Genomic DNA, 24,610 nt, shown 5'->3' with positions numbered 1-24,610 from the left:
TGTGTAAAGTACAAAGACAGTTGAAAGGCTCAAGTCACAAGAAAATTATCCCACTTTAATTGATAAAATAGAGTTTTTTTTATTTTGTTGAATAATTTGTATTAGAATAGAAAAGAATAAGGAATATTACAGTCATCAAAAAGAAAAAAGAAATAATGTATTCGAATACATAGCTTAGAGGGTAATGATAAAAACAATAACATTAGGATAAAAAGATATAAAAAACAATCTAATAGGGAAGTGGAAAGAGATAAACAGGATACATGTCAATACTATATTAAAGGTTATGTTTTATAGAAAAAGAGAGAAAAATGAAGAAAAAGAGAAAGAATAAAAGAAAAAGGGAAGAAAAGAGGGTACAGATAAAGAAAATAAAAGGGAGAGACATAGGAATCATGATGAAGATGAGTGCGAAGATAAAAAAACTAGTAAAAGGTAACCAAAGTAACCAGATTTGATTTTCTGAGAAAGCGATGAAGAGGAAACAGTAGATATTCTATGCTTGTCACAAATAAGATTCCACCATGTTTAGAATGATCTTTTCTATCTTTAAAAGCGAGCGCAATAAAGAGATCAAATAACATGGGTTTCGGAGAATGGTATTGAAAATAATCTCCCATAGTCCCAAAAAAACATTTTGAATTGATAGTGGAATATTACAATGAAATATCGCTGAACATTTAGACCAAATAGATTTCCAAAAATTGAAAACATTAGGACAATAGTATAATAGGTGGAGTAACGTAACATTGGAGGAAAGACATGACCAACATAAAGGTGAAGTGGAGGAATTAATTTTATGAATAAAAGTAGGACTAAAAACAGTTCTATTATACACAAAAAATAAAGACTGAGTAATAGTGGCAGCCTCGGAGGTAGTGAAAATTGTATTCCACAATTTATCCCACTATTGAACAGAAAGCAATATAGGGAGGTCTTGCTCGCATGACAATTCAATAGAGGATTTGAGTTGGATGGAAATAGGAGCAAATAAAAGCTTGTATATAAGGGATACTTTAGGATTGGAGTCACAAGCAATATTATACAAAGGTGTCAAGGGAGTGAACAGAGTAGAGACGGGGAAAGCTATTTGTCAGTAAAAATGACTGAAGTACATGTGATAGTTGAGAATATTGAGGTGAGCAAGAGCAGGGTAAATTGTTGCATTCTTGTAGTAGTGTAGTAGAAGGGATAACAGAGTTTTTGTAGATTCATTGATGAACATACTGGATACCCTCTCTTTCCAATGTTTAAAATAAAATGTCTTATGACGAAACTTAATAAATGTATTGTACCAAATAGAGGAGGCTAGAAAAGATTGATAAAAATCAAAGCCATGAATGCATTAAATGTTGGGAATGTTTTAAAACAGGGTTTTTAGATATAAATGTACCGTTAGTAATGTAGATATTATCCTGAAAAGAAAACTCAACCAATAAAGAACGTTGAAACGTGATCCAACTAGGTATCGGGAAACCTTGATAATATCCGTTCAAAGCATACATTTGTTGATATAAAAACGCAGTGTGATATAAAGTAAAATTAGGGAAACATACACTACCCTCATTTTCAGGTCAATACAAGCATTTGTATTACTTCAGAGAAATTTGTTACAAAAGGAATTCATTTTGGAGAAGTAATATTTGGGAATTTTAAAGGGTAGCATAGAAAGTATAAAGAGAGCATGCAGTACAATCATCATTTTAATAGTATCCTTTCTACCCCACCATGATAAATGAAGAGGGGATCAGGTAGAAAGTTAATTTTGGATTTTAAGTTATAAAGCATTAACATTGTGAGTGAGAGTATGGGAGATGGTGGGAGAGAACCAGACACCTAAGTATTTGATTGTGGAAGGACACCACATGAAATTGGTATTATAAAAAACAAACTGATAACATAAGGACTTTATTGGTAAAATCTCAGTTTTAGAGAAGTTTAATCTAGAACCAGATATTTTAGAATACAAATCAATCTCCTGCAAAAATGGAGGTAAGGAAGTCAGGGGATTAGATATATAAACCAAAACATCATCCACATAAGCAGAAAGTTAAATTTTGAGTGAGTTGTGTTTAAAACCAGATATGGAAAGGATTACAATGAATGCGTTCAAGAAAGGGTTCTAGACAAAGAAGAAAAAATAAAGGTGAGAGGGGGCAACCTTCTCTGGTACCTCTATGTAAGTTAAAACAAGGGAAGAAACATTGATTAACAAAAACACAAGCATGTGGTGCTGAGTATATAGTTTGATATGGGAAATGAATTTTAGGGCCAATACCATACCAATGAAGCGTTATAAACATAAATTGCCAATTTATACAATCAAATGCTTTTTCAGCATCAACAACTGAAGCAGCGAGAGGGGAGGAATATTTCTTCCCTATTCTGAGAATATTACAGAACATCCAGCATTATCCGAGGCAAGTCTACCTTCAATAAAGCCAGACTGATCAGGTTTAATAGGAAGAGGAATAACATCTTCTATCCTGGACACAAGAATTTTTTTCCAAAAGGTTACAGTCATAGTTAATGAAATTGGCTGATAATGTTTGCAGAGGGTAAGGTCTATATCTGGTTTATGAATAATAACAATAAGGGCATTTAAAAAGGAACCTTCAGCTTTAGAATTCAATAAAACAGAAGTAAAAGGTTCAAGCAATTCAGGAGCAAAAAGTGCTGAAACAAAAGCGAATAGTTAAATAGAAAAACCATCAGGTCCAGGGGCTTTAGCTTTCTTTAACGATGTAATAGCATCTAAAAGCCCGTGGAGAGTTATGTCCTTCTCAAGAGTAGCCATAATGTCCAGCATAGAGAGAAGGTTAGGAAGGCTGTTAGAAAATGTTTGGATATTATATTCAGAAGGATAAGTATCTTCCATGTAAGATGATTCATAATATGATTGAAAGACATTAACAATATCGGAGTCGGAGTGCAATATATTATTTGTATGGTCATTTCGAATAGGTCCAATTTTTTTCATTTCGATTTAACTTTGAGATAATTGGCCAACATTTCACAAGCTTTCTTTTGACCTCCATGAAATTTAGATTTAATTTTGAGGAGGATATTACATGCATCAATAGTAGGGAGTTTAGGGTTGGATTCGGCCATGATTAGGTCCCGCAAATAAGAAGGGGATTTAGAAGTAAAGAAAGTATGTTCAAGAGTCTAAATGTGTTGTAAGGTAGAGAGGTATTGGGAGTTCAATAGTTTATTTTTTTAGCAGTATAGGTAATATCAAAGGCACTAAATGAAGCTTTAAAAATTTCCCAATTATTGTGAACAGAAGTGTAAGTAGGTTGATTAAATTGAAAAAATTGTAGAATAAAGGAAGTAGCTTCCAAAAACAATGTGTGATTGGATAATAAGGAATTGTTAAATTTCCATTGAGCATGTTTAGAAGTGTTAAGAGATAAATCGAAAGAGGATAAAACAGGGGCATGATCAGAAATTGAAATAGAACCAATTTTTAAAAATTTAATAGAAGGGAGTATAGATTTGGAGACCTAAATATAGTCAATTCGAGACATAGTATGATGAACATTAGAAAAAAATGTAAATTCACATATATCAGGATTGCAAGTTTTCCATACCTCAAAGAATAGACAAGAGGCAATAGCAGATTGGAATGCTTTGTGTGGTTTATCAGGTTTAAATCTAGATTTAGATTCCCTAGGGGTCGAACCAATCAATAAAATCACCTGCACAGTAATATTAGAATTAGTGATGGAAGATAATTTTAATTTAACATTGTGCCAGAAGTCAGGGTCTGTTTCACAGGGCTATAAATATTGGGGGAAAAAAGAATTCGTTTTTTTAAAGATAGTGGCATTAAGCACTGCCCATCATCCTTTTGTATCACATTTAGTTGATAACATTTTAATATCTTATGGTTTGTGACATAATATAGCTACACAACCCTTACAATTAACAGCAGGAGAGAAAACAAATTGAACAAAAGCGAATAGTTAAATAGAAAAACCATCAGGTCCAGGGGCTTTAGCTTTCTTTAAAGATGTAATAGCATCTAAAAGCCCGTGGAGAGTTATGTCCTTCTAAAGAGTAGCCATAATGTCCAGCATAGAGAGAGGGTTAGGAAGGCTGTTAGAAAATGTTTGGATATTACATATCCAAACATATATAACATTGATGTTAAAACTTGAGTGATTCAGGATAATTACAGTGAGTTTCTTGTAAAAAAGTAATGTGACAATGAAGTTTTGATAAATGTGAGAGCACCTTTTGACGTTTGATGGGGTGACCCAAACCACAAACATTTCAAGAGACAACAATAAACATGTTGTTGGGGAGAAACAGGGATGCAGGAGCGATGATGACAAACTGCAGAAACAAGGAGGGAAACAAAAAGACACCACATATCAACAATAAAATAACATGAAGATACAACCAATAAAATAAAGAGGAGAAACAAATAAAAACACATATAATTAAAAAGAAAATAGCAATAAAAATAAAGAAAGAGGAAAGTAAAATAGGATAAAAAACAAAAGAAAAAAAAGAGAAAAATTAATTTGCATGAGAAAAGAATAAAGAAACAGATCTAGGGCAAAAAGCCAGATCTGAAAAAAGGAGAAAAAATGAGTACAAAACATGTCAGCACTGGAGGAAAGAACGGCAATGGAGATAGAACTATAAGAATAAAAAGAAAATAATGCCATATAAAGTTGGATGAAGAGACAAGTAAAAAGAAAAAAGAGAAGCCATGCATAAAATCAACAGTTTAAGAACATTGCGCATATTTATCCATAGGTTGATTTATTATTTTCTGAAGGAACCTTTTTAGCTCGACTGGATCATCAAAGAGTGGGAGATCCGCTCATAGGTGATTTTACAGATGCAAGGGTGTAAAATGCCATAGGCAATGTGCAAATGTCTCAGTTGAGTACGTAGAGCCAAAGATTCTTTACATCTAGCATTTGTTGCATTGGAGATATCTTGAGAAATAGAGATGTTGTGACCAGACTATACTAGACAAAGCTTTTCCCTTGCTATTTTCAAGACATTCATCAAGTCAGTGAATTCCAAAAAGAGTTAGGTTGAAGATGGCCCAGACAGTGTGCTCTATGAGTGTTGAAAGGAGAAAATGACTGAGGGTCAAAAGCTCAGGTAACAATTTCTTCCAGAAGGCCAGGGCCTTCAATGTTCTCAGGTTGACCATAAAGGCGAAGGTTATTTCTTCTGTTTCATTTCTCGAGGTCTTCAGTGTGTAACTTAAATTTTTGAATTTCTTGCTCCAGCATGGGGATTTTGGTATCTTGAAGGTGACCTACACGTTGTTCTGTATCAAACATTTTGCCCTCCATAATATTCTAACAAACCTCAATCTGTTGGAATTTTTCATTAGTGGCAGTCATGAAAGGTTTATGGGCATGTACCTCATTTAGATTAGTGTCTAAAACAAGATTGTGAGACACCTCGATCGGAGATGGAGGGTCAGTTTTGGATCTCCAAGGTTTATTGCCAGAAGACGATGGTTCAGTAGTAATACGATTGTTTAGTAGCAATATGGGAATCACTGGCCTTTCTGATGAAATGCAGAGAGCGTTGAGATAGTTTTTGAGAGGATCAAAGCCTGCGCATAAAATGTAGTAATAGTGAATACAAATATCAAAGGGCTACAGTCATGGCATTTACCTCAATAGAGAGTAAACTGGAGGAAGGGTACTGATATATAGAAAATAATAAATAGAAATATATCAATACAGTAGGCATGCTTGTAATACTTGTAAAAGAGCGAAAGGATAATGCTGTATAGAAGAAATGCAGAACTCCATAAATAAATGAGGCAATTTGATCAACACAATTGAGGCATGAAGTGTTGAATATCTGTTGAAGCTGTGATGACCAAAATCCAAAAATGGAAGCGGAGCATTGAAAAAATGGTGGTCAGTTGCATATGACTGGAATTCATCACAACAGCAGGTTAGAGAATGTACGATATTTCCCACTGGCTTACAAATGTGTAAGGAAGCTAGGGAAGAGGAGATCTCCTGAAGACCATCTCACAACTTAGAGCTCCACTACAAAAATACCAGAAATGCTTTGGAAATGCATGCCCCTACTCACAATGAGAAAAAAATTCTCAAAGCCAGTGCCGTGAGTGATGATGCATACAATCAAGTAGAGTCACTACCGCAGTACAGTCCCGATAAGAGAAAGTTTCTTCTGAATTACACAGTTTCCATCTTGGACCCCAATATATAGGGCAGATAGAGGCAGCTACATTTAATTCCAATTCTTGAAATGTCTAGGATAACATTTCTTAATTAGGTTGGTACTGCATTACGTGTTCCAAGCATACATGCGCTCCAGCTGTCAATGTGCCCAAAAAAGGGAGCCACAGTTGAGTAAGCCTCTCATTCAGACCATAGAACAAATACCTGAGTACGGAGATCAGATACACAAACAGAGTGTCGATAAAATGGCTGCAGCTCACGAGTGACTAGAAAAAAAACACCTCGGCAGCAGGATAAAAGAAATGGTCTTCACAGGTTCCCACAGATTTGCGAGCATGCAAATAGGAAAGGAAACCAGAGGCTGTGTCAGGAAGCACCAGATATGGCTATGTAGGGTATAAAAAAGGACTTAGGTCCGTGTACGGAATGGAGCTCAGCAGACTGCCACCATCTTGCTTCGGCACATTACCATGCCACCCTAAACAAAATAGAGAAAATTTTATTCAGCAAATAGACCCAAAACAACAAAAAGCAGACGTTGGGAGCTAGAGATATGATGTTTCAGGTGTTTTTTTTCTTCTGTTTCTAGCGCCCAAAATGCATATTACGCCCCATGGTTATCTTGCCGCCCTAGACCGGGTCGAAGTCAAAAGTTAAAGCTCACTACAATGGAGCCTGGCTTGGATACAGGGACTAGGTTTCGGTCCAGTGGAAAGTTTTACTTTCTGACTTAGCCTCTGGAATGGAAGTCAAAAATCTTCAGTGGGGCAAGAGAACAGGAAGGTGGCAGAGAAGGGTTTGATGAGGCCGGATATCTGTCAGACGAAGTCCTGGTGAAGCTGATAGCTCTTAAAAGGAAAGCTCAGAGAGGGAGCAATTTGAAATTCATGCCAAGGGAAGGTCGCTTGCTCTTTGGATACTTTTGGTGTCTTTGCTCGGTGAATATTTTTACCTTTGAACTTTTTGGAAAGTCGAGATATTTTCAGTGGGGCAAACCAGAAAAATTTAATCAGGCCACTAGTGCAGCGGCTGAGGACCGTCGGCCGTCCGGTGGAACCCTCTGGTTCTTTTGGCAAAAAGACTTGAAAAAGTTTCCAGTTTTTAGAGTTAGACAGAAAGGGTACACTCTCACACTTATCCCAGGGCATCAGGACTCTCTCCAGGAGAAGCTACCAGCAGTGTCGAGAATAGGTCCAGTTCAAACTGGTCAGTGTGGCTCTTCAGGAAGGTGGGCTTCTTGTAGTCTTTATGTCCCCTTAGTATAACAGTAGGCTAGCCAAGTAGCCCATGGGACCCTCGCTTCTGTCCTGGGTTGAAGTGGGAGCAGGTTCAGTTGTTGGTGTTTCTCGCCACAGGTTACAGTAGCTAAATTCCTCTTTCTGAATTCCAAACGGTTCTGTCTTCCTCAAGACCAGAAGTTTTCTGAGGTATCCAAGGGTGCCACTTTTATGCTTACGACTAGCTTGTGGGTGGGGAAACTCCCAGTCCAATAGTTAAAAACTTTCCAGTGGCAACCCTACCCACTTTGACACAATTTCCTGGGAGTTTGACCCTCAACAATCACACAGTGTGCTGCTCTGCCAAAATCTAGCACAGCAGAAGGTTTTTTCCCCTAGTCCGAGCTCTGGGCACATCCCTGAGGTTTGACTAGGGAAATGAGAAACTCCCCTAGCAAACCAGTTCTGGAACAGGTCCCCTCCAATCACTCGGATTGGTACCACTCTTACTACTTGGACAATGGCAGTGTTGTGTATCAAAAATGCAGGGAGATAGGAGGTATTATACAGGAGGGCTCATCCTTTTTAAAGTGCATCAAAAACCAGAGCTCTATTTGTACATGTGAACTAATCTTCCTTTGTGACAAAAAGTGAACAGTTTTTATTAGTGTGACCCTCACCCATTAGGGTTGCTCCTGGCTGGCATGCTTCATCACTGGGTTCTTCACGTTCCTCTGCAGAACAGGGATGCTGCAACCTGTGGGTTACATAGGAGCACTGTGAAGCATTTAATCCACCCGAATGATGGAGGATAGAAGTTGGCGGGGTTCATAAAGTTTAGTTAAAATAACCTGTCTGGCAGGAAAAACAGGGTTTTATTTGGTCCTCCAGGCAGTGTGATTAAAATAGGGGAAGAAAAAGTAGAACTTAATCTCAGATTTGATGATCGTACTTTTTTAAAACTTTGTATTTATGTTTCTGATACCCTTCCCTCTAGCTTTCATCAGGACCATAACCCCTACCTTCCAGAGACCACTCCTTATTTTATAAGTGAAAAGTGTGATTACATCACATACTCTGCATGCACTTAGAAACCATATAGCTAATTGGTGTTTTGTTCTACAATATCTTAAATATAGCTACGTAGAATTAGCTTGCCCAGATGGAGGGTACTTAGTAAGGACTGTGTGCTCTGCACATTAGTGAAGTGCCGCTCGCTTTACAATACACCTTATCGTAGTATTTGCCCTTGCTCCTAAAAATAGTTCTCTATGTTTTGAATGAGGAAAACAATGTGAGCATATTTAATATTTGTTGGTCAAAACCCCTGTGATAGAATATCCACATTGAACATGCACACTGGACAATACAAACAAATGTAGAAAAATAACACTACACACATATAAAAAGCACTAATAGTGCTTCATAGGTCCCAAGGTGATCAGGTGAGCTTGTTGTCACTCCGAGAATAAACAGAGAGGCAAAAATAATCACAAGTGTGAATATGCATGAACCTGGATAGAGGATTCACTCAGCTGTGGTGTACTTTCTTCACCATGGTCTCGCCTTTTTAAAAAACGTAGAATCACATCACTGGTGCCTGCATGTTACCTTTGTAATACCCGCTTGTTGGGCTTTTAAATGCTGTGTCTTGTAGCGTGCAAATATTATGTGTGCACCCTGCTAATGATGCTGGGTGCCGGTAAAACTAAACTGTAATTGGCGCTGAGTATGAAACTATGTCCTGGTTCAATTTCAGGCTGTTTCGTGTCGCACCCATATTCTGCTAATGATGCTTAGTGCTGGGAAGGTAGATCTCACACTCAGCAGTAATGGCTTACTCACTCAGCACTAACAGGAAGTTTATCGGGGAGCATTTTTATAGAAGGATTGAAAAAGGTTGTTTATTACCAAAAGAAGCTCAATGTGTTAAAAAGTTTGCCAATCAGTACTGTTGGAAAATGGCATTCCTCCTCCTCTTTTTCTGAACCTTCTATTTGTTGTCTTTACAACTCTCTACACTTTACCACATTTGACCAGTGCTAAAGTGCATGTGCTCTCTCCTCTAAACATGGTATAATTGGTTTTCACCTGTTTGGCATATTAGATTTAATTGTAAATCCCATGTAAAGTGGCATACCATATATCCAGAGCCTAAAAAATAAATGCCACTAGCGGGCCTGCAGTACTGATTGTGCCACCCACAGAAGTAGCCTTTCAAACCTATCTCAGGTGTGCCACTGTAGTGCCTGTGTCGTTGCAGTTTATGGCACCTCGACTTGATATTTAACTTGCCAGACATTAAAATCCCCTTTTATTACATTTAAGTCACCCCTAAGGAAGGCCCTAAGTGACCCTTAGGACAGGGTGCCATGTTACTACAAGGTAGGACATGCACTTGTATGTTTTACATGTCCTAGTAGTGACAAACAGCCTATTTCGTTTTTCTCTACTGTGAGGCCTCTTTGGGGCCTGTCATTCTTCGCGGTTGACCTGAACTTTGGATTTGCACCTGTCCTTCATGACCTCAATGTAACCTTTTAACTGCTAGTGATTTCTAAGCACTATTTTTGTTTTTTTCTTTAAAAAATTCAAATCTCAACTTCTACTAATTGGAATTTTGTTGTTCTGGTTCTATTTTTCTCAGATACTTATTCTCTATCAGCCAGATTCATCAAGCAAAATTGCGATTGCAATAGCTGCGAATTAGCTATTGTGCTCGCCATTAACAGAAATGCAATTCATGATGTTAAAAACACAGAAATTGCGAATTCGCAAAATAAAATTTGCGACTTCGCAAAATAATTCGCAGAATCTAGGAGCAACCCCTATAGCAAATCGCAAATAGCGGGAATCCATGGATTCTTGCGAACCTTGCTAAATATTCGCTAACGCAATTCATGAAAAATCGCAAATAGCGAAATATCACTAAATCGCAATTTGCGACGCACAATTTTGTCGTGTATTTCTATAGGTTCTGAATCGATCCCCCTATTCCTGACCCTATTCTGGTTAAACTAACTATCAAGTTAACTAACAGTCAGCCCATGAGGCAAGAAAACCCCCATGATGCAGATACCGTTATCTGACGCAGTCACACTACGGCACAGGAACGTGTTATCTGATTAGGTCATAACGCTTGAGATCTAATTAGACAAGCGACATTCCTCCAGCCCCTGATAAGGCATACGACGTTCTCATAACAAATCAAACCTATGACAACCTGGAAAATCCGTGCGGCCATTGTTTTGATTTCACAGAGAACTTTAGTAAAGAATGTGCTAATGAGCAAATCGTATGACATCTTTATTGACGTATCTATGTCCATCCTTACGTCAATCTCGGCACCTTTAAGGTATAAATATTGCCGATCTTGCCCTATGCAAACACACGCGTGGTGACAAGATGGAGCAGCCATACTTGCCGAAGCCGAGAGCAGAAGCAGACCCCGCTGGCAGCAGCCCCGCCTTCCTGACGTGCTGAGAGACGCGCTGCTATCTCAAGCCGAGAGACCCAGCACCGGCGTTTCTGGGCAGCCCTCGCAGGCAGCCTGGGATATCGAGAGCAGAGAAAGAGATACCATTCCTCATTCATCCTAACTTCCAGGTACAGAACTGAATAACCCCTCACAGAGAATTCTTTAGTTATTCACTTGGCAAAAACAAACTTAACTTAAACTGTAACTTTCTATTCCCGCCCACGCATTAGACTTAGGTCAGGTACACGGGGTAGGCATATTTAGAAACACCAGTTGAGCACGTTTAGTCAAAATGTATATGTGTATGTAAATATATTTTAATCATTTTAAACATCATATGGCTCAGAAACCATATCAATGTTTTTACAGTATTATTTTGTACTATTGCTTTTAATGTATGCACTTTACTTAACTATAAGTATTGCAATAATATCGATCCATTTCTCTTGTACGAGAAAAGAGACTGATCAATAAATAACATCTTTTATTGAACACGCCCGTCTCTTCCTTTTCTCTACATTCTGATGAGACTAAGAATGCACGTACTGACTGAGTAAAATAATTGCCTTGTGCTCACACGACTCTCGAGATTGACTCTTGATTAGGGGAGAGCAAAGTTGTCATGTTCTATGGTTGTCAGAAACTAAATCCCTTCTTGTCTAATCAGGGGAGTTAATTCCTTCCTTGAACATTCGAGAAAGTTTCTAGCGAACTCTGAGCTTAGCTGGCAAACCCAAAAATTAAGTCTAGTATCGACAGTAGTAGACCTAGTTAACGTCTGGCCTAGGCCTTTACTGCTGTAGGTACTATTCCAATGCGCAGAGCCTATTGGGAAAATAGGAGCTACACTACATGGCGCCCAACACGTTTGGAAAGGGCGATAAAACTAACGTAAGACATTTAGAGTAACTCAGTCGTGCTTTCTCACTCAGACCCCTTTTTCCATTATACTCCAAAGACGTCTGGAGTGGGTGAAAGGTAATATCCTCCAAAACCTCGCAGGAGGGAACTCCTATGTAAGGTTCTTGGTATAGTCAACGTTGAAGGATAAAAACATTCCCAAAATATTGTGTAACTAATCTCTGTTTCCATAAAGAAACCTGATCTGCAAACAAACATAATACCATCCTGTCTGTAAAATGGCAGAGAGTGATGATGAAAGAGAGGCAGTTAGATTAGCAACTGAACTCGCAGATGCTGATGCTACCATGCAAGCAGCAGACCCGAATATAACACTCATTCCGGTCATTAAAAGGAGATCTATAACCTTAAAACTTATAGAAAATGGACTGACACCTAGAGGTGGCACAGTCATATTCGTAATCGAGGCACACGAATATCGGCAGACAGAGGTATACTATTCATGGATACATTTTCCAGCAGCAAATGCTGTAACAAAGTACTTCCACTATTACAAAGTAGAGGAACCTCCTGAAACGTACACTCCTTTCGAGGAGGTGGAAGTACCACTCAAATTCCAAGAGCATTTGCTCTTATTTGATGGCGCCCTAATACATAACAATCACATTACAAGACTCGGTCCTTTAGGAAGACCAGGAGCAACGTGGCCGGTCTTAGCCGGATACACACCGCATCCAGACATCGATAGAATGCCTGCAGCAGAGCTGTTAATACAGCTAAAACAACTACTAAAAATTCATAGACAATTAGTTCAGTATGTAATGCGGACTTCAACAATTCAGCCAGCGATTAAACTTCCACAGCTGACCCCTCACCAGGGGAACACAAATAAAATTACACCACAGAACATCCAATCCTGCCTAGGTAAAGTTCCAGCTAAACGGGAACAGATACCATTCTGGTTGGCACAGAAAATTACCCAAATAGAGGCGGTGTTTCCTGACACCACCCCATTAGAAAAACACAGGATTCTGACTATATGTCTCCCAATGGGAATCGCACCACACATTGAGGACTGTGACACTTGGGGTACAGTCTTTGCTTCCATCTACACAAAAACGCACGGTGTTCCATCCATTTCGGTAATACCAGATGTGCTAAAACAAATTCAAGATGAATACGGTCCAGAACCTGCTTTAACTCTTGGTATGAAATTACTAAAAGACTTCAAGCAGGTCTCGGCTATATTATTAGCCAACATAAAAGGTGAAGCAGCAAACGTGGCGATCCGCCAGAGGTTAAAAGAGACAGATATAGCAGACCAACCAGCTGAAATTGCCAGAATCATAGAAAAATCCTATGAAGAACTAGGCAGAGATAGTCTAGGTGGAATACCAGTAAAACCGCAACTGACTACAAGTCCAGAAAAAATATTTTTTAATAATAATTCACCAAAAAAGAACTGGGATGGAAACAAACAATCCAATCCTAAAGAAAAGAAATTCCAGTCCCGAGGAAGGTCTCCTAGGCGAAGAGAGAAATCTCCAAACCAAAGACAAAGGTCACCGCAGAGTGACCCCTCTGGGAATAGATATAACCTTAGAAATAGGGATAATATTAAAAAACCTGATAGATATCAAGACATTGATACACGTCCCTCTCAATCTTTTCAGACTTCCTCGCAGAAATCGGAAAGAAGAGGACGATCAGAAGAGCACGCCAAGTCCAAAGACAAGGAACCTGCTCAGCCAAAAAAGAAATTACAATTTCCAAAAAAGAAGGTAGCCAGTATCAAGGTAGTTAAAAATGCCGAGAATACTGAGGACACAACTGAAAAACGGAGAATGGGCTCAGACAATGCTAGACAGCGCAGCAGAGGTGAGCATAGCTCGCAAAGTCCTTATGAATCATCTGGAGACAGTGGACACGAATGAATACCTTCAAGTGGAAACTGCAGACACCAGAGTTAGCAAGCCCCACAAGATATACGAGATAACATTACGTATAGAGGGAGATAAGACTAGGAAAATTAGGGGACTATTTTGGGATAACCTCTCAAAGGGTTATGACATCCTTCTAGCTGAAAAAGACTGGCCACCAGAGTTTGTCAGGGAGTGCCCTCATGGCGAAGAAGTAATTATGCCTGCCTTCTCGAATCAAATACCGATTCATAAAAAATACACACTTGCTAGAAAGTGGGCAGTGGCCTTAGCACCTGCTTTATATAAAAATCTTGTAGGATGGGATGAGGATTCTCCTCCGCACAAAATCCAGTTAAAATCACAACCTACTGCACAAAGGCAGTACCCAATTAAGCAAGAAGCTAAAAAACAGGTAAATGAAATACTAGATCAGCTAGAATACCAGGGGGTGATTGAAACTTGCACCTCACAAATGAACAACCCTTTGTTTCCGGTCTCCAAACCAGACAATTCATATCGTCTAGTTTTGGATTACCGACACCTTAACACATGTTGCAAAACCTTTGCAGTGCAAAACTCACACAGTGCTGCACTAATGAATAACATAGTGCGCAAAAAATACAAAACAACCTTGGACATCTCCAATGGATTCTTTTGTCAAAACATAGCACCAGAGAGCAGATATTTAACTGCATTCTCAGTAAATGGCACTCAAAAACAATTCTGTCGGTTAGCCCAGGGGTACAAGAACAGCCCGGGGGTATTCTCAGCGAGAGTAACAGAATTACTACAACTATATGATGATGAAGCATTATCTTATGTCGATGACATTTACTTAACAGATGATGACTTGGAGACTCACTTGAAAAGGGTGAACACCATAATACTTGGGTTCGCTGCAGAGGGTTACAAATTCAACTTTAAAAAATCCAGAATTGCCCATCTGACAGTCCTATTCTTAGGATATGAGTTATCAAGTGAAGGTAAAAGCCTGGCAGACAATTTCCTAGAGAAATGTGCCGTAATCCAAGCTCCTAAAACACTAAAAAACCTACAGTCAATTCTAGGCTTCCTAAATTTCGGAAGAACATACATTGCAAATTACGCAGAAAGGGTCAAACCCCTTTATGATCTAATTAAACCAGACTTTAAAAGATCCAATTGGACTCAAACACACACAGAAATTTTGAGATCCTTACAAACAGACATGCTAATTAAAACAAAATTAGAAACACGTGATAACACACGCAATCTTGTGATTCGAGTCATCCCAGGGAGATGCGGATTAACATACCTGACTTCTAATGAAGGAGAAAAGGTACCAATTGCATTCAAATCACACTTGTACACAGAAGCTGAACAGAAATTCAGTAATACAGAAAAAATCATTCGTGCAGTTCAAACCGCAATAGCTAGAGAAAAAGACATAGCTGACGGTAGACATATCACAGTCAGAACAGCAGAATCAGCCTTTGAGGCACTAACAACACCTTGTAATTTACCAACAACAACATTGAATCCGGAATGGATACAATGGGTGAATTCAATCACAACGGACAAAGTATACTACTACTTTGATCCAGAACTAGAAGAATTAAAAAATCTAAAATATGAAAAGACGTATCCTCTGCCAATCGACATTCTTCCTCTACGACATTACGCCTGTGTAATCTATACAGACGGACGTGCTCAACCCTCCGTTTGGGGAGAACATGCATACAATCCCACATGTGAGATTACAAAAGAAGTGTGGCGCGGAGGTAAACTAAGACCTCTATTAACAAAATCACACTCAGTAGAAACTAATTCAGAACTACAAACTGAAATAATAGCTTTGAAAATGGCGCTAGATAATGCGGATCGCGAATTCCCGACGCTTATAGTGTCAGATTCATATTACTGCGTCAAAGCATATAACAAGGATTTGCAGACATGGATTCAGAACGGTTATAAAGATGACACAGATGCACCAATAAAGCAGAGACTGCTCTGGGAACAAGTAGCTCTTTTGAAAAAAGAACTACCAAAGACTCACGTGACACACTCACTGAGTCATCAGCGTGATGGCGTTCACGTTGTGGGGAATTCATTGGCTGAAACAGCCGCAGCGGCAGCCACTAAACCGGCTCCCGTAGATCGAAAAAAGCATACATTAAAATACATTGACGGTGAAACAATGCTGGCAGTGAAAACGTCATCAAAAGGCGACTGCTCAGCGTTACCGATCAACTATCCACTCAATTATACATACATAATCGATGCAAACTCCGTCCCTTTTGCTCGAATCCCTGGAGTGGGGGATAGAGTGATTCCAAACATGGACAGGAGAAACTTGTTAATCGCAGACGCACACATGGGCGAGGGTCTCAGACACCTTAAATTAAAAGATTCTCTGGAAGAATTACAATCACGGTACTGGTGGCCAGGCATGAGCCTGCACTACACCATGTTTGTAAAAAACTGCCCAAACTGCAACAGAGATCGCAGTGGGGAGAGAAGCAGTTTAATACCTCGTCGTATCAAGGCAGATAATATTACCAGCAAAAAGAATGGCTTGCGATTAACATATACAGGCTAGTTTCCACTTATAATGTAGATCACCAGCACTCGGCTGACGTCCGGACTATTATACAAGATTTGCGAGTCTAATTGGCATATACGCTAAGAGCATGTTACGTTTGACCATTGTTTTCACTCAGGCAAACCAGCCTGGGGGGAAACATGGCCAAATGAGCACAGTCCAGCGGGAATCTTCTCACTTCCTTCCTGAGGGTACGGGATGGTGTAAAGAAAAAACCAAGGCAGAAAGCAATCTATAATAGAAAGGATATTAGGTTCGGGAGCTGGGTGGGTCAAACATCTAATAAGTGTCCAACGTAGTCTAAATAACTTGCCAAGAAATTCTCTGAAGGGATTCAGTCCGTACGAATTATTATTCGGAACTAGGATGTTGATCTCTGACCTTGATAGTCAGACTTCAGTGGTAATAGAAAAAACCTTTGATGTCAAAGACCGTTTGGCTATTTTGCAGGACTTAAACAAAACAAGAAAAGACCTGAGCAACATACAGTTGAAACAACAGCCAACAACCACTGAAGAATCACCACCTGTCCCAGCAAGACCTGTCTGGATTCCAAAAGTCGGGGATCTAGTCAGGGAAAAGATCGCGGTAAAGAAGGAATTTGGGCCTTCTTACAGAAAAGCAGTTCCTGTCTTGTCTGTCAACGGGACAAGATCAGTTGTACTACCGCCACTTGCTGGTAAAAAGGAGAACCGAGTTGTATCCATCGACCTGGTAAAACCACAACATGTGGCCGATAACAAACAGTAGGCCAAGTGGACTCCCAATAAGTAGCAGAACACCAAGGTTTGCTACCAGTACAGAGGTCCTAACAAAAAGGCTCATCACATTCGAAACGCCTAAAGAAGAACAAGAAGGACTATGCAACAATGCAATAGAACTCAGACCTCTGAAAACCCAAATAAAGACATTTAGCAGAGACACACCAATCTATACTGAAGTACCAAGTGAAAATGCAAAAAACAAAAATCCTGAACCAATTGGAACAATTGACAGAACTGCATCCGGTTACTTCATCAACTTCGATGATTCCTCTGACGGCTTCAGTGAATCAAAGACACAGCCATCATCAAAATCCTTTAAAGACAAAGCTAAGGAACTTTTGAAACATCTGAAAGAAACATATCTGGTTTCTCCATGGATTGAATTTTGGGTGGGTTTTGGTGCATTTATCCTCATACTTTGGCTCATCATGGTATTTACTTTGGGACGCTTCATTGAGGGAAAATATGCTAAAATGGACACAGCAAGTCAGAACATCAACTTGGTCCTCAAACCACACACATCTTCACACGTCGAGAAAAGAGAACTTTCTTCAGCCAACTTCACAGCCAATCCTATACCTGGTGGGGTAGCCTGGGACAACACTGACTATGAAATTTATGGTCCGGTCGAGATCCTGAAATATCCACACCAAATCAAGATCTCCTTGAGTGACTTTGCAAAACCAAACTCATTTGCTGATGATTGGGACTTCGAAAGTATTAACAACATGATGTCTGACTTAGTAATGTCTGCTAAATTTACAAAACATGATTATTTGCAAGGTTCTACAAATTATGACAGTATGTATTGCTATAACCACTATGGTAACCATTTTTTACATAAATCTGCACAACCTAGAAATGTTTTGAATTACAATCAATGGGAACACTGTGCTACACCTCCAAAAGGGAGCTCAAGAACCGTTTACGACAAATATTCATATTTTTCAGGTTTTAACATAAGTAATGCTGAACCATTTTATTTTAAATTGTCAAACAAGACAGGGATGAAAACCATGATAACCAACACAAAATTGATATATTCAGATTCATTCTTTGAAAAAATGAATACATTTGGATTTGATTATTGGGACAAAAATGTTGATTTGAAAAGTGTTTGGGGTACAAAAGAATGGCAAGTACAGGGTATAGAAGCTTTGTTTAGAACCTGCATGATCCCAGAACAAATGATATTTTTAAATGACACTGTTCAACAAACCACCTGTCTTGGCTTAGCAAAAATCAAAGATTTAATTAAACCGTCTATTCCAAAGCCAACAATGTTTAGCAATAGCTCTGATACAGATGAAGAGATAGACGTAAACCATATATTAAACCAAAACAGAACACATCCTGATTGGAAACAATGGTTGATCTGGCCCACAGATACAAATAACTGTCAAGATAGATTCCTGAATAAAACACAGGGTTTCAAAATGACCAGGCCAGACCCTAGATATCCCCAAAGACATCACCCAGGGATAATAACAACCTACAGTGTGGGCAAATTATGCCTTCAATGGCTACAAACTTCCACACTGCCTGAAATTAAGCAACACCTAACTTTACTTACTGATGGTGCTGACTTGCGTGATTTCATAATGGGACCACGCAAACAGCGTCAAAAGCGTTTCATAGCAGCCTCTGTATATGCAGCATACAATGAGGCCTGGAAGGTTACTCAAATTGAGACAGCAGAAAGAATACGGGAAATTGACCGTATCAATTTGGAAAAATCACTTTCTGTAGTGGACAATGGGTTAATGACTCTGTCCTCCAGAATTTTTTCATTGGACAGCATTGTGTCTTCAGCAATCGATATATTATCGCAAGACTTACTGTTATTACAACATGGTCAGTCACAATTGCGTTCTATTGCACAGCTTGGCTGGACGTTACAAAATCTGCGTTCAGGCTATGTGCCTTGGCGTTTAATCAACACAACGTCACTATTTCAAATCTTTAACCTTACTGATAGACAAATCGGTATGGCGCAAAAGGGTGCTGATTATACAATCTTGAGCATTGAAAAACTAGAAAGATTACCAATGACAATGTCAGAACGACCTGTCAGTGAATGGATAATCCACGGAATCATAAATATTCCAATCTCAACCTTCAGGTTTCAATACTGCCAAAAATATATACAGGCTGGCATGTACGAGAAATTTGGAAAGGGGTACCTTAAAACAACTTGGAACCTGCCCTATTCACATGCATGTGTCAGTAATAAAGGACAGAAAGTGTTTCTTAGTGGCAACAATTGTGCTATGTCACTAAGCGGCACGCTTCTGTGTAACGGTATTAGTTTGCACGGAGCCTGTGAAGGGAATTCATACAACCTTTCATGTCACCAGCAAGGCGCACCTGCAACTGAAATAGAACCATTCTTTCAAAGACTCTATAATGGGAGTTACATTCTTATTGTAGACCGCAGATGTTGTAGTCTTAGGCCCGGGACTCCTTATCTAGTCACTACGACGGCGAAGGTCAAGTGCTGTGGACGCTCTTTATTCCCCAGCTCCTTTCCAGACAGGGAGGCAAGGGCATGGCCCAGTTTGAAAATTACTTCTATTCGAATAGATACTTTAAGCAGAATGAAAACAGTGCTTCTTCAGACGCCTACAAGGCTCACGTCATCAAAAGAAACGTATGATCTACAAGTCGCAAGGACGACTGCAGAGATACATACATTATTATCAACTAATTCCCCCGTACATTTCGCGGAAATCCTGAGCGAAATCTTAAATATTTCTGATACCAATGGGATCTCAGGGGTATTTAAGACAGTATTTTCGATGGCATTAACACCATTCAAAGCCATACTGGGTATTTTTCCAGATTTCGTCCATTCGATTTTTGGCGGACTTCCCCTGATCCTGGGACTAATTGCAGGAATCCTATTCCTAGTCCTTATTTTTCGTTATGGCAACCCATGTCACAGATCAAACTCTCACGACAATGGAAGATACGATCCTAGCCATTGGATACCGGGACCGGATATCAAAAATCCTGGGACTCTCCCGGCTTAGAGACCTGAACATGACTTGGTTTCTATCATTTCGACCAATGTGGCAAAGATGTGTTTTACCTGTACTAAGGTGTCTGCTATGCGGAGAAGAATGCGTGTTAGACACCTGTCTGACGCTACAATCGGATGCGCCAGTGGATGCAGATACACTGTTGGTTCCTACCAAGGTTCACGCTTTGTGCTGCCCTCAAAGGCTGCCAATCCTGATGACGGCATTCCTGGAATCTTCACCACTGCGATTGAAGAGTAGTGAAGTTCAAGATGAAAGCAGCATCGAACAGGTACGACCTTCTGTCAGCAATGCGAATCAGAATGTCAATGCAGACAATCATGCGCACGAATGCATGGTTACCCCTATTCCGACTTAGTGGAACTTTCCCATGAAGCTGTTGACAGTTTTTTCGAAAGCCTGAATGATATGATGTTCTCTCCAGAACAGAAATAGAGACTTTTGAGCAAGCTCGCACACGGCGTTCCCTGAATTCGGCCTTCAACTTTAAAAATAAAGTCACATGAACAATTCTTCCCACCAGTTCACGGACAACAATTTTTTTAGCAGCCCCAAATTATTTTTCACAAATTTTTCGGGACACTTATCTTCTGCTTAAAGTAAGAAACTATTCCTAGAGAACTAAGATTTCTATTTTTAGATACTTTATAAACTTTAGTTGCCCGCTGGGATGTTCACAAATATTTTATTATGTGATGAGATGGTCTCGAACTTCCTTTCTGTATAGCTATATTAAGAGCCATTTCATGTGTATTTCTCATATACCAATAAGCAATAATGCATAACAATGCGTGTTTACTTTTGCATTTAATTCATAGCTTAAGTGCATACAATATATATGACTGCAATTTTTCAGTATATTTGAAAATTTCGAAATGCATTTATGTATTTTGGGGTGGTAAGGTATACACTATACTCTATAGTATGTTGTACTATGTTATACTATGCATAGATTAGTAGATATGACCATAGTTAGCGTGGAGTGGGTGTCGTGTATTTCTATAGGTTCTGAATCGATCCCCCTATTCCTGACCCTATTCTGGTTAAACTAACTATCAAGTTAACTAACAGTCAGCCCATGAGGCAAGAAAACCCCCATGATGCAGATACCGTTATCTGACGCAGTCACACTACGGCACAGGAACGTGTTATCTGATTAGGTCATAACGCTTGAGATCTAATTAGACAAGCGACATTCCTCCAGCCCCTGATAAGGCATACGACGTTCTCATAACAAATCAGACCTATGACAACCTGGAAAATCCGTGCGGCCATTGTTTTGATTTCACAGAGAACTTTAGTAAAGAATGTGCTAACGAGCAAATCGTATGACATCTTTATTGACGTATCTATGTCCATCCTTACGTCAATCTCGGCACCTTTAAGGTATAAATATTGCCGATCTTGCCCTATGCAAACACACGCGTGGTGACAAGACGGAGCAGCCATACTTGCTGAAGCCGAGAGCAGAAGTAGACTCCGCTGGCAGCAGCCCCGCCTTCCTGACGCGCTGAGAGACGCGCTGCTATCTCAAGCCGAGAGACCCAGCACCGGCGTTTCTGGGCAGCCCTCGCAGGCAGCCTGGGATATCGAGAGCAGAGAAAGAGATACCATTCCTCATTCATCCTAACTTCCAGGTACAGAACTGAATAACCCCTCACAGAGAATTCTTTAGTTATTCACTTGGCAAAAACAAACTTAACTTAAACTGTAACTTTCTATTCCCGCCCACGCATTAGACTTAGTTCAGGTACACGGGGTAGGCATATTTAGAAACACCAGTTGAGCACGTTTAGTCAAAATGTATATGTGTATGTAAATATATTTTAATCATTTTAAACATCATATGGCTCAGAAACCATATCAATGTTTTTACAGTATTATTTTATACTATTGCTTTTAATGTATGCACTTTACTTAACTATAAGTATTGCAATAATATCGATCCATTTCTCTTGTACGAGAAAAGAGACTGATCAATAAATAACATCTTTTATTGAACACGCCCGTCTCTTCCTTTTCTCTACATTCTGATGAGACTAAGAATGCACGTACTGACTGAGTAAAATAATTGCCTTGTGCTCACACGACTCTCGAGATTGACTCTTGATTAGGGGAGAGCAAAGTTGTCATGTTCTATGGTTGTCAGAAACTAAATCCCTTCTTGTCTAATCAGGGGAGTTAATTCCTTCCTTGAACATTCGAGAAAGTTTCTAGCGAACTCTGAGCTTAGCTGGCAAACCCAAAAATTAAGTCTAGTATCGACAGTAGTAGACCTAGTTAACGTCTGGCCTAGGCCTTTACTGCTGTAGGTACTATTCCAATGCGCAGAGCCTATTGGGAAAATAGGAGCTACACTACAATTTAAGGAGAACCAAAACCAGGTGGTAACCATGAAGGAAAAAAACCAAAAAAAAAAACCCTCCTAACTAGCCACAGGTGCAGGCCTGATCAAACATACTTAAGGAGACACAGTAGGAGCATGAGGATTTTCACAATGCCAGGACTCTACATGGTGGTCAGGCGGCGAAGGCTCCAGGCTGCAGCACGGAACAGGCGCAGGATCCAGGAGCGAATATTCCGCCAGCAAATCACCCTTCTGGGCCAAACAGCAGAGCAAATTTACTCAAAATACCGGCTGAATGGGGCAATGATCATCAAGCTGATCCGGGACCTAGACCTCCTGATGCAGCACCCAACAAGGAGGACCAATGCCGTGCCCACCCATGTCCAGGTCCTTGGCAGCCTGCACCTACTGGCCTCTGGAAGCTTCCAAGGGATAGTCGCTGTTGCAGGGGGGATATTCCAGAGCACCATGTCCCGCTGCCTGAGGAGTTTCCTGGAGGCAATGCTGACCCGGCTACACCACTACATCTCATTCCCGACAACCCTACAGGACTTAAATGAAACAAAGCTTAATTTCTACAACATTGCGCAATTTCCACATGTAATAGGATGCATTGACTGTACGCACATCCACATCTGCCCACCTGCACAAACAGAGTACATGTACCGGAACCGCAAGTCCTACCACTCCCTGAATATCCAGTCGGTGTGCAACGCTAAGACATTCATCACAGACATAGTGGCACAATACCCGGGGAGCACACATGACTCCTTCATAATCCGGCAGCTGCATTCACACACGACTAGCCAGGGGAGACTTTGGCGAAGGACACCTACTCGGTAAGTACACCTGCCAACAATTAGTACTATGTGACCATGTAGCTGCGCATAACAGACACTCACCCTTTGCTCCTTTCATTCAGGTGACAGCGCCTACGGTCTCCGTGAGTACCTCTTCACCCCATACCTCAACCCTGCAACACAACAGCAACGGCGTTATACTGCTGCACACATACACACAAGAAATTGCATCGAGAGGACATTTGGCCTTTTGAAGAGCTGATTCCGCATACTCCACAAGACTGGTGGGGCCCTGAAATACGAGCCTGAGGTCTGCTGCCGCATCGTGGCCGTGTGTGCAATACTCCACAACATTGTTACCAAGTGCAGGATATCTGTAGAGACCTCTGGCAGTGAGTCGGAAGGGGACAACCGACCACCTGCACATGTGCGTCATACACGAGAATCCTGCAGAGGGACACAGGCGCCGCAACCAAATCACCATTAACTGTTTCTAGTGCACCCACTCCCCTCACCCAACACTTCACTCATTCATGACAATTGAAATAATGACATGAGTCAGATTAACTGGAACTGAATATTTATTATTGTTTTGTTCACAATAAAGTGGGAATTTCTAACACAGTAACATGAGAGCAATATTGAGTCATATGTCCCATGTATTTCAGGAGGGCATGCTTGTCTCAGCAGCATGGCCCTTCATGGTACTTTACAATTGTTCAATGGCGCCTCTGGGCGGACGCTCCCAATCTTCTTTCTAGCTCTTCCTCAGGATTTGCCCGTGAGGCAGCAGAGGGCCTGGTGCTGTGGCAGGGTGCTATCACCAGTGGCACGGATTGGCTGTTGTGGCTTGAATTAGCCTCACTAGTGTCATCCCCCCCACCCGCCTGGCCATGGCCAGTTGCCTGCATACCCTGCACTACAGTGGTCACTTGCTCCAGTGCCCTTGCGTCATCCTGGCAGCACTGGATCATTTGCACCTGCATGGCCAATGAGCGTCGTGAGAGCTGGGAGGTGGCATTCCCTATTATGTAATTTGACCGCGTGTACGCAGACAGGCGGGTCAGCAGCTGGCGGTATCTGTGCCGGTTGACGTCCCGCTGGCTCAACATGGCCTGGGTGTTGGCTTCCACTGCAGCGGTCATCCTCTCCACCCTGTCTGACAGCTGTCCAACATTCCTAGCGGTCTTTTTGAGCTGTAGGTGTATTGCTGCGAGATGACGGGCTTGTGTCTGGTGTATGTGGAGCATACGGCGCTCAATAGAGAGCCCAGGTGCCCGCACATTCACCCCCCTGCCAGCGCGTGGTGTTGTGTTGCGCGGCTCCCTCACCAGTCTGCTGGACTGGCTCCTCACAGTGGCAGTGCAGCGGGTTTGTTTTCGTGCTGCTGCTGGTGTTGTCA

At 40.5% G+C, this 24,610-nt stretch overlaps 1 protein-coding gene across 1 annotated transcript in view; it reads right to left on the bottom strand.

Annotated features, from left to right (window-relative positions):
- Positions 1 to 24,353, bottom strand: part of LOC144807252 (uncharacterized) — a 54,914-nt gene extending 30,561 nt beyond the window's left edge. Inside the window, exons 1-2 of the mRNA XM_078673102.1 lie at positions 24,122 to 24,353; positions 2,431 to 2,676 (exon numbers count right to left, since the gene is read on the bottom strand). Coding sequence (XP_078529228.1) covers positions 2,431 to 2,676; positions 24,122 to 24,353 — 478 coding nt within the window. The remainder of the gene's footprint in view (positions 1 to 2,430; positions 2,677 to 24,121) is intronic.
- Positions 24,354 to 24,610: the final 257 nt, after the last annotated feature.

This window comes from Lissotriton helveticus, unplaced genomic scaffold (genome assembly GCF_964261635.1).
Source record: "Lissotriton helveticus unplaced genomic scaffold, aLisHel1.1 SCAFFOLD_537, whole genome shotgun sequence".
In the NCBI taxonomy this organism is placed as follows: Eukaryota; Metazoa; Chordata; class Amphibia; order Caudata; family Salamandridae; genus Lissotriton; species Lissotriton helveticus.
The sequence above is the reverse complement of the archived record's forward strand: the minus strand, read 5'-3'. Positions and strand labels throughout refer to the sequence as shown.